Genomic DNA, 11488 nt, shown 5'->3' with positions numbered 1-11488 from the left:
AAAAATCACGGTTAATCAATTTCTGAAGATTACCAGATACTGTTCCTTTGATACATCAATTGAGATTCAACGCCAAAATAAAACCTTACGGCCAAATCGAGTTCACCAGTAGAGATTGGAGAGAAGGATACCTGGATTAGGTGCTTAGAGCCATTCATAATTCATAGTGGTGTGAATGAGCAGAGGTCCTTGATTCCGTACGTTTATTCTTCGCGAACGAAATGCCTTGCTGTCGTAAATAAGATAATCTTTTCCGACAAAAAAAAAAAGGTAAATAAGATTTTCTTTATAAAACCCCCAAAGCAGATTCTTTTCAAATGTCAACGCACTGTAAAATAACAGCAAGCTATCCTACAGTTGACAACGAAATTAAATAATTAATAGTAGTTAAATTCTGATTGAATAAAAAATAATAAAATGTATCAATCTATATACATTGTATCATTGATATATATATATATAATATAAAATATATGAAAAGTGGCTATATGCTTTTATATATACAAATACACACACATATATTGGATAATGGGCTAGAAAACTGGCAAATTAAAACACTACTACACCCAACAAGAGGGATGTTAAGAATTCTGAATCTGCATGTACTAGGCTAGACAAACAAGCCAATTGCACGCTTATTAACTTGTTTAAAAGCATGTTCAAAAGTAATCAACAAGTCGTTCATTATCAAACTTCTAATTTCCTTGATAGTATTAGTAGAGGAAAGATTCCAGGAATACTTCTTTTGAAAAAGGCGTTGTCTGTAACATTTTAATTTAATTTTTAAAATTAATTAGAATTAATAAAAAATAGAAAGAATATTTGAAGATAAATAAATTAATTAGAAGATTTTTCAGTTTAACAAACAATATAATTTTATGTTAAGATATGTTTTTAAAAAATAAAATTAAAAAAAAGGAGTTAAGGTCTGTTAGCTTAATTGTTAAGTTATAACATAATAATAATAACAACAATGAATGAGAAGAAGAGGCAGGGAGGGGGGGGGGGGGAGGGGGGAGGAGGGGGGGGAGTTGAAGGAATTTTAAGTTAAGATTTTATGTTCAAAATTATTTTATTTTTTAAAATTTTTTTATAAATATTTTTCTACTCATCTAAAGTTTCTAATGATAATAAAATTTTGATAGGTAAAACAAATCTTAAAGTTCAAACTTAAAGTAAGTATTAACTTTTAAAAATGAAAACTATTAATCAATAAAGATAAATTAGTACTTAAATTTTATTAGTTTAGATTTGTTCTATTAATTAGTTTGAGAGTTTAAAATTAAGTTTTTAGTTATAAAATTTGTGATTTCTATGTATAAGATATCTATATTGAATAAATTATGTTTTTGGAATTTAGATAAGTTAATTTAATTTTATTTTAAATTTTTATTGGAGGAATTTAAATTGAAAGGATATGGTTATAAATTTAAAAAAATTTAGTTAAAGTTTATATTTAATTGATAAATTACAACACACACACGCATGCACACACACAATATATATATATATATATATCTAATGGTACTTATATCATTTGATGTTATAGATTAATATATTATTGTAGCTAAAAATTTTTCTACATGTTTGAGTTAGTTATAGCTTGAGAAAGGGTAACATTAAAATATCCTTTTATATATTGAAATATTAGTTTTATTATTGCGTGTGTGTGTATATGAATATATTAATACTTGTGTGATCTTATTATGGAATGTAACATTTATTTATATGATGCAAAAAAGATAATAAAGATGGCTAATAATATGATTATTTGTTTGGAATTGATAATTGAATATTTATACTGTGTGATTTATCTCCATTGTGCACGCAATGGTTGGTATTTTTCTTACAGTTCCCAATGTTTTTGATATTTTAGGATGATTGGCACCTCCTTTTTAAGGAGTTAAGTCATATTTTGATGGCAATATACTTTAATTGGGTATAACCTCAGTTTAGGCTCCAGCTAGTGATAATAAGAGAATTGAGAGTAATGAAGGTGAGGTTGAAAAATGTATTACTATTGTTTTAATTTAATATTGATTTAAAAATTGTTATATAACTGTGAATATTGCATTTCTTGTTTTGTGTATTGGTTGTGAAATACATATGTATATTTATATATATGTTGCAAACTAGTTTAAAAGTATATTGGTATATGTTAGAATAATCAACTGTTACTGAGATTTTAATCTCACATATTACTTCTTATTATTTTTAGGTGAGTAATCAAGTGTATAGAGAAGGCACTGAAGAAGTGAGCTTGGCTCCCTTTTTTGACTTAACATGTGGGTTTCTATTTATTTTGTAATTATAGTTGCTATGACCTAGAGAACTTTATAAATTTTATTTTAAATAATTGTTATAAGTTATTCAATAGTAACTACTTAATCTTTTTGTTTGAGTTAAATAACTTTTAAACATGTAATCTTTACCATAATTTTCTATTAGGCCAAGCTCATTTATTTTGAATTATACATATTAATGGTATAAAAAATGTGTGTTAATAAGATTGATTATATTATAAACTGTTGTTGAATTCTATACTTACTACAAATTTTTATTAAGCTTCATCTGCTTAGACTCAACAATGATTGTTAATTTTAATGTTGTTTTGTTTGGATAGATATATTGTTTTAAAAAATATTTATTTATCAAAAAATTATGATAAAATCAGTCCGTTATGTTGTCGAGTCATTATTGATGCTGACTTCATAGCACCTTGTCTCAACATTCAACAAAGTTTTATACTTTTTTCGGATGTCTAGAAGTTTCGCTGCAGGGTAAAGCAAGTATTCTGGCATGTCGCAAGGTGTCTTATCCACTACTTACGATCATCCTATAGAAGGCCTCCACAAGGCGGCAATCCTTTTGGAATGGACATTTCTTTGAATTTTATTAAGAATATTAATATTAATCTATGATTCCTACTAGAGGTTGTCCGTTACTCTTTGCATACATGTTAGGCAATATCACCCGCCATGAAATATATTTAACTTGTTTAGCTTTCTATAATCTATATGATGTCCTCACCCCCAATCTCCCTTTTCTCTCTTCATCCCATATCCACCTTTAATAATAATATGAATGGTCTAGATTTATTAATTATCATAATATTTAAAAATTTTAAATTATTAAAATTTGACCTTCACGGTTCACAATTATTTACTGTCATTAAAATTTTTAATAAATTATATTTTTGTTATAATTTTATTGCAGTTATAAACAATGCAAATTAAATTTTAACAAGCTAAAATTATTTATTTATTCATTTTAATATTATATTATAATAATTGTTTTTATAAAAACAATTGAATATGAACCATTCATCTTTCTATCCAAGGGTGGGGACTGAAGGAGGAAAAGATGAGAACGAAGGATGGGAGAGGATCTCCTTCCTTTTTCTCATGGCATTTATTTGTTTAGCTTTCACGCTTTTCTATCAGCGGTCCTCTAGCCACAGAGCCTTTGAAGAAGGAAAAAAGTGACCATTTAAAGGGTCGCAAGCGTCTGTGCGCACTGCACAACCTGAGAATTCAGCAAGCAGGTCACTGGTTACAGTACCGTAGGGGCAGGTTGGTCTCAGACCAATGACCATGATTGATGTTCTCAAAATATGCGTCGTTTATATTTTTATTAATTTTTTAATGAAAATTCTATCAGAATCATATAATCATTTAATAAAATTATAAAATTCTTAATTTTATTTTTAAAAAGAAAAAATTTAAGGATTTTTATTTTCAGGAATTAAAAAATCTAATTGATCAAATTTTAGGAATTCAATTAAAACAAAACAAAATGTAAGGAACTAATTTAAAATTAAATAAATTTATAAGGGCTTGAAAGTTTATTTTTTCAAAAATAAAGAACCTTTTTTTTTTACCGAAAAAAAAAGAAACCACTTAGGGATATGAAATTATTGCCGTTCACCTTTAATATATTCACGGATAAACTCTTCAGTATATATATATATATATATATATATTTTGCGGGTAGAATTTTCTATATTGTTTCTTCCTGTTTCACTGTTGATATTTAGTCAGGATTTGATGGGCCTCTGCCCTGTCTGAATTCTAATGAATCAATTCATTGAATTCATTTGTTTAATTTGTCATCTCAATATTTTTAAGGGTTATTTTTTGCCAACATTTTTTTAAATATAAAATATTTTTAATTAAATTATACCGTTCAATTAGTTAATTATTTTTAAAATAATGTTATCTTTTTAAGTCTATCTTTATTTAAATGTGTCCCACTCAAAGTAAATGGTTAAATAACTTATTTATTAATCATAAATTTTAAAAAAATACTCATTAATTTTACATTAAAAAATTAAAAATATCTCATATTTTTTTAACATGTAGCTTCAAAAAATGTATTTAGTTTATTAAGGGTATCATGCAATGCGCCAAATGTATCTAGTTTTTCTTTTCTTTTTCAAATCAGAGTATATCTAGGTGCTAAGTAGCATAATATATGCATTTATATATATATATATATATATAGAGAGAGAGAGAGAGAGAGAGAGAGAGAGAGAGAGAGAGAGAGAGAGACTAATCCATTCAGTATAAATCTATTACCTGTGACATTGGACCGAAAAAATAGAAGATTAACTCGTGTGAGCGATTGGCTTTGATATTATAGAAATATATTTTTCTCTACGTGTAAAAAATAAATCATTGACATAGAAAAGAAAGAGAAGGTGTTCATTATTTTGTCATGGTTATTATTAGTTAGTTTTTCATTTATTGTTATAAAAAGTAAGAGTATTATTTTTTTTGGTATGCATACGGGTATTATTTTGTAATATAAAACTAGATAAATACGACCTCCATTCATTTATACAGAATTTAAAATAAATCGTACTATTTAATTAATTAATTTACTCATAATAAATATAATTATTTTACCTTATATTCTTTTTTTTTGCCAGCTGCTTTATATCCTATTTATTACTACCTCCATTTCAAATAAGATATTTTTAGGAGAAATTCAACATTTCAAAATATATAAAACTTTGATAAAAGTAAAATTTTATTAATTATTATTTTTAATATTGCATTTCTAACATATTTTTTATCTTCAATATTCTTTCAAAATTGGAGTATTAATTAAATAGCATTGTTAAAAATTTATATTTTTAAAATATATTTAATGAGTTTTATTATATCTATAATTTTATTTAAAGATATCTTATAATTTAAAATGAAGTGTATACTATATAAAATTATATTTTTATATGAAAAAATTGAATACAAAGACCTTTAAAAAAGTTGTTCATATGCTGAAAAAATGGATTACTAATAAAATAAGAATATCAACTTTTTTTTTAAGGGTGATTTAACATTTGCATGTGTCTGATTTTTAATTTATATTTAATAAAATTTATTTAAAAGATTCAATTATTTATTAAATTTAATAAAAATATATTTTAAATATAGTTTGGATATAATTTTGACAGCTATATAAACAGGTATTTAATTTTTTTTTTTAATAACATTCTCTACATGTCCTTCAATATATTTTATATAGAATTTTATTTTTGTCATTTCACTGTCCCAGGAGACTCGAGACGTGCGGGGTGCAAAAACACGGTTCACGCAAGCCTTTTTCCGTTTGAGAACGCACGGCCGGAAGCAGCTACAGTATTGTCAGGCGGGACGATCCGTTAGGCAGCGGGAGAGACCCTTCTCATCCGAGTCTACCCTCCCGCTTTCATTTGACGCTTCAGACTTTCCTTTTCATCCTCCCTCTTCGTACTTCAACCATGGATTCTTCGGATAGCAAACGCCGCCAATCTCTGATCCCGAACTTCCTCTTCTCCTCTTCTGCGTCTGAGAAAACTCTTTCTCTGCGGAAGATGCTCAACTCCTCCTTCATCCGTGACTCTTCTTCGAATCTTGAAACAGAATCCTTGAGCAAGAGCTTCATGATTGCGGCTCCAAGTGAACTTGGCAAGATTGAACTGTACTCACCAACCTACTTTGCCGCTTGTACCGCTGGTGGAATCCTTAGTTGTGGACTCACTCACATGGCAGTCACTCCTCTTGACTTAGTCAAATGTAATATGCAGGTAGGATTTTCTCTTGATCTTATGCTTCGGACTGAATTCGACTTATACTTGTGTTTGATTATGGCATTGTGGCGTATTGGCAATAATTTCGCGGTAATTTAGATCTGCGCCTTCTTTTTACTTTACTGTGAATGTTGAACTAGCATGCATTAAAGACATCTGCGAGTTATGATCGCTGGTGATCAATGTGAAGATTCTTTTCTTTTTTCCAAGATTTATTTCGTTTTTCTTTTCTTAAGCTTCAGACGCATATATATGTTCAAGATTTCTGATCTTGGCCTTCGATTTTTGGCTACTCGGATTAACGCGTTCACATTTTTTGTATTTGTAGCGTCCTAGCGGTGCTTTGCTTTGCTCTAGTTTATTGTTAATTTTATTCTGTAAAAACGTTGATGTAGAATCAGTAGGCAGAATAAAGAGAAGTGGAGAGAAGAACAAGAAGGTAGATGGTGAGATAAATAGGGGGGGAGAAGCAGGAATAGGAATAGGGAAAGAGTAGCGTCACGAATCCATGCCCCGTAAAGAAACTAATGAGCCAAGAGATTTTATTAATAATCTCTCCTGGCTGTCGTTAATAAGCGCTTTATAAGAGTCCTGGTAGTAACTCATAATGAATTAATTAAAGTAATTCAAAAAAAAATTGCTAGTATAATTAACAAAAGGTTAATATGAACCTAACAAAAGTATGACTAAATCAAAATTAAACCAATTAAATAATTTCTAATTGTTATGCTTATCTTTAGATCCGAATTCTTAATTTACAATTACAAGTAATTAAAAATTAATAATATCTCCTGGTATTACTTTCCCATTCTTTATTGAGCATCTTTCATCTTTTTTGTTCGTCAGTGTTGCTATGGAGATTCTTGAAGTATTTCGTCGCGATTGATCAATAAAAAAAAAAAATTAACTTGAGTTTCTTACCTTTTTTCCTTTTAACATTACTTTTAAGTGAATTTTAGTCATTTTTGTCTCTTGCATTTTGTGCATGTGTTCTTTGAACTATCATCTTTGGCTTCTTCCTGAAACACCAGTTTTCTACCTTAGATTTTTTTTTTTTTAAATTAGCTTACGAAATATGGCATTTAATTTATACTTAAATGCTCAAAACACTGAATTTCATTTATTCACAGGAAAACAAACAGTTTAATGTAATTAGATTTAAATATTGGCATTAATTTTAATGTTATCGTTAATGTTAACTTCAGATTGACCCTACAAAGTACAGGAGTATCTCATCAGGATTTGGAGTTTTGCTCAAGGAGCAGGGATTAAGGGGCTTTTTCAGGGGCTGGGTGCCGACCTTGCTTGGTTACAGTGCTCAGGGTGCCTGCAAATTTGGATTCTATGAGTTCTTCAAAAAATACTATTCTGATATTGCTGGCCAAGAGTATGCCACCAAATACAAGACCTTGATCTACCTTGCTGGTTCAGCATCTGCTGAGCTTATTGCAGATGTTGCACTTTGCCCCTTTGAGGCAGTAAAGGTTCGGGTTCAAACTCAGCCTGGTTTTGGTAGAGGTCTTGCAGACGGGCTCCCAAAGTTTGTGAAATCTGAAGGAACTTTAGGGTATGGCTATAAATAAGCTAGTACTGTTGTGGTAGGGGGTAGTGTGAAGTTGTATATATTGTTACTGCTTGCTAGGATGCATAAATAATGACATGTCTGCTGATTTTTAGGCTGTACAAAGGCATACTTCCTCTTTGGGGACGTCAGATTCCATGTAAGCATACCATACCGTGAAGTGCCATCTTTTTGTTTGATTGTTGCTATCTTAGTGTCTGTGGTTTTGCTTGAAGATATCGCTTTCATGTTGGGATTGATATTTTTATTAAGTGATTTTCGTTGTTCCTTCAACACTACTTTGTTGCACTTGTGACTAGACTAATCACACACCTATCAAAATAATATTAATTTCAACCCTAATATAGCAAAGGTTCAACCCTAAGTCATCTCCCTAGTAGTGTCTAAATCCAAATGTGAGGTTATGAAGTGGACAAATTATACAAATGTTTGAGAGTTGGACCACACTAAGCTATCTAAAACACTAGTGCAAAGTGAGCCAAGGGAAATGGATGAAATATCCTATGTCAATTATGGAGATCCCTAGGAATTCAATGTTAGAGATTTCATTGCCTACTAAAGTGATTAACTAAGGTTCCCTACCTCACTAGATCAAGTTCCACCTAGACTCAATTAAACCTAGTTGGATTAACTAATTAACCTAACTCAATTCCCTAGGTGAAGCAAGCTACGGCCAACCATAAGTGTCCTTGTGTGTTTTCCCTAAGCATTGCCGCAACCAAGCAAGATAAAGACATGGAATGATCATAAGATTATGCAACAATCCAATTCAAATCAATGAATCAACTCACAGGATCATGTGGCAACATGATATGGACAAAATTCAAGCTATGAACAAGGCAAATGAATAGAGTTTGCGAGCATTCCTTCATTACAAAAGATGATGGTCTCAAATTAGAGTTATAAACCAATCAAATTGTAACCTAAATCTAGTATTACAACCTAAAGTAAAATGAAGAGAATCTAGGGTTAGCAGATCCTTAACCAAGTGAAGAATGTGTGAACTCCATCTCTTCCATCTCCTTCTCAGGAATCCTCCCATGATCTCTAGGAATCCTCCACTTTTGTCTTCTCCTATGTTGATTTGAGCCTTCAATCCTTGAATACTTTAGAGGGTTTGGACGAGATTGAGAAGAGGAGAATAATGAAAGTGGTTTTGTGTGATTTGGATAAGAAATGAGAGAGATATGAGTGATTGATTGAGCAGGAAGATTGAAGAATAAATGGAAAATTAAGTGTGTGATTTGAATGAGAGAGTATCTGCACGAAATAGGCTTAGAGAAAATGAGAGAAAAGTGATGGAAACTTGAAAAGTGATTATTGTTTTCAACAATAAGGTGACTTGGCCAAAACTAACAAGTAAATTGGAGGGAAATTGGTGACATTCAAAAACTAGGCTTGATCCAATACAATGCATTATTTCAAGCCTAATTTGCACCTCCTCAAATCTGAGTATGTCACACCTAAATTGCCAAAGCCTTCTTTGGTTGCCTTGAATTATGTCTTCAATTATCACATCAATCCACTTAAGTCACAATTAAATCAAATTATTAAATAACCATATTGTAACATTTATTTAATTGGATTAAGATAGAAATATTTGGTCCATCCAAAGTATTAAAATGACTAAGGAAAAATTAATATAAAAGTCTCACAACACACAAGTGTAGACAAGCACACACTTGAACCAAACTAAAGGTTAAATGAAAACCGTTAAGGAGACAACCTAAAAATGTTGTCTTTTTCTAATGACTCTCAACTTAGAATGAATTGATAAAAAATAATTTGACCAATCATTTTAGCCCACCAAAAGACATAATTTTCAAGCTTAATCTCACTTTGGTGAAAAAGTATATTTTATGACCAAAGTACCCCTAATACATGCAATTTAAGACTTGGGCAAATTTACACTAAAAATGTGATGTGAATGCATATAAACTCTTGTTGAGCGTGTAAAATGGTCTCTTTAAGATAATAAATGTGTATAAATAATGTGTTCTATCAATTTGTAGTCCTATTTTGGCGGCTTAATGTTCAAGTATATATGCTTATGCATGGTTTCTAATGGAAATAGATTAGAGATCTAATATGTTTTGCTATTGAAATCTACTTTTATATCTTCACCATGAATTGTAGGCTGAAGTATGAATGGTTTCGGCCTGAGCCTTTTATAAAGGCTGAGGTGAATGCGAAGATGCAAGTTCTATCCTGCCTTATCCATCCCCATTCTCGTTCACCCTAAATTTAAGATTGTCCGTTAGGTTTTCTACTCTGATTTGTCCCGGTGATAAAAAGAAGAAAAAAGAAAATAATCACCAAGTAACTGAAGTATTAAAGCTTTCCAGGTGGGAAAAACCTGCACTTTGAACATTGGTTGTGACTTGTTGTTTATTAATTTTATGGTTTATATGTCCAGCTTATTCTGTGTGACGTGTTTTATTCTTTAAACCTTTCCTTGGTTTTCTTCTTAAAATTATGAGGATAACTTTTGTTGATGCCAAAAAATATTACATCTGATGTAAGAACTCATAGAATTTTTGTTTTTGCAGATACCATGATGAAGTTTGCTTCTTTTGAGACCGTCGTTGAGATTATATACAAATCCGTCATTCCCAAACCAAAGAATGAATGCAGCAAATGTCTGCAACTTGGTGTGAGTTTTGCTGGGGGATATGTAGCTGGTGTGTTGTGTGCAATAGTGTCCCATCCTGCTGACAACCTCGTCTCCTTCTTGAACAATGCGAAAGGGGCAACTGTTGGTGATGTGAGTACTCGACCTGGTGAAGGTTTATTTGGAGGGGTGAACGATCACTTTACTGTGGTTTAAAATAATATTTAAATGTATTATAACTATAAGTTATGAAATAAATCATTTAATCACATTCACGCATCCTGACGTGCATCAAAAGGTTGAGGCCGGAAGGCTTGAGTTTGTTCCACAGCTTCACGGTATGCTTTTGACTCCCTAATGCAGGCTGTGAGGCAGCTTGGTTGGTGGGGCCTCTTTACTCGCGGCCTCCCTCTCCGTATTTTTATGATTGGAACTCTCACTGGAGCTCAGTGGGGAATATACGATGCATTTAAAGTCTCCGTGGGGCTGTAAGTTTCTATAACTGAAAGTTGGTTTATGTCGTGATATTTATTTAAACGGTAATGATATTCTTCTTCCCTAATCAGGCCAACCACTGGCGGTGTTGCTCCCGCTGCTGCCCCTGCTTCTCCTCCTGCTGAGCTTTCGTAGGGGCAGTGTCCAAAACATATGAGCCAAGTTTTCTACAAGGAAGTTTTGAAATCCAGATGGGCATTAGGAACCGTTAATAGACAGGCATGCAAAAGCTGCGAGAGTCCACTCAAGCTCGGGCGGATGACATTCTTTTCAATATTTGGACCCTGATAAGGATGGTGTTGCTCTCTATGTCAGGATCACTACATCTCCAGGTCAAATAGGAATGCAAATTTTTCTTTTTGATACAATAGTAATACATATTTCATATTTGCATCTCTGTGCAAAAGCATGGGCCCACATCCAATCTTAGTTATCAATTTTTTGTTCTTTTACATTACAGAGGCAGGCTAAATATTAGAAATATAAAGTAAGGGGGTTTGATTCCATTCAAACCAACACATACCAAAAACCAAACAAAATTAACGGGTTTTGGCATCGTAAAAGCTTTACCCAAACAATATTTGTAAATTGTGATCAGTTTTGTTCAATTTCTTCTAATTTCATGTTTATTATTATTATTATTATTTTTTTTTTTTTACCTATAATGTTGTTTGATTCAATTTTGAATAATTAGGAAAAATAAGAGACTCCATATCAAATCTAATTT

General features: G+C 31.1%; 1 protein-coding gene across 1 annotated transcript; it reads left to right on the top strand.

The window, feature by feature from the left end:
* The first annotated feature begins 5564 nt into the window (after window positions 1-5564).
* LOC129305741 (mitochondrial phosphate carrier protein 3, mitochondrial-like) lies at window positions 5565-11155 on the top strand. Its single transcript, XM_054945775.1, has 6 exons — window positions 5565-6070; window positions 7279-7640; window positions 7751-7794; window positions 10205-10419; window positions 10630-10754; window positions 10833-11155. Exons 1-6 carry the CDS (start codon window positions 5765-5767, stop codon window positions 10894-10896), a joined length of 1116 nt encoding a protein of 371 aa, XP_054801750.1. The 5' UTR covers window positions 5565-5764; the 3' UTR covers window positions 10897-11155.
* The last annotated feature ends 333 nt before the right edge of the window (window positions 11156-11488 follow it).

Source organism: Prosopis cineraria, unplaced genomic scaffold (genome assembly GCF_029017545.1).
Source record: "Prosopis cineraria cultivar Desert tree isolate PC_DT_omini unplaced genomic scaffold, ASM2901754v1 PC3, whole genome shotgun sequence".
NCBI classification, from domain to species: Eukaryota; Viridiplantae; Streptophyta; class Magnoliopsida; order Fabales; family Fabaceae; genus Prosopis; species Prosopis cineraria.
Note: the sequence above shows the minus strand (reverse complement) of the source record. Positions and strands in the feature narration are given on the sequence as shown.

Excerpts from the sequence above, each read along its gene's own strand:
- LOC129305741 (XM_054945775.1), top strand. The coding sequence starts at position 5,765 with ATGGATTCTTCGGATAGCAAACGCCGCCAATCTCTGATCCCGAACTTC. Across the intron at positions 7,795-10,204 it reads TTGGGGACGTCAGATTCCAT|ATACCATGATGAAGTTTGCT; the intron begins GTAAGCATACCA and ends TTGTTTTTGCAG. Across the intron at positions 10,755-10,832 it reads TTTAAAGTCTCCGTGGGGCT|GCCAACCACTGGCGGTGTTG; the intron begins GTAAGTTTCTAT and ends TTCCCTAATCAG.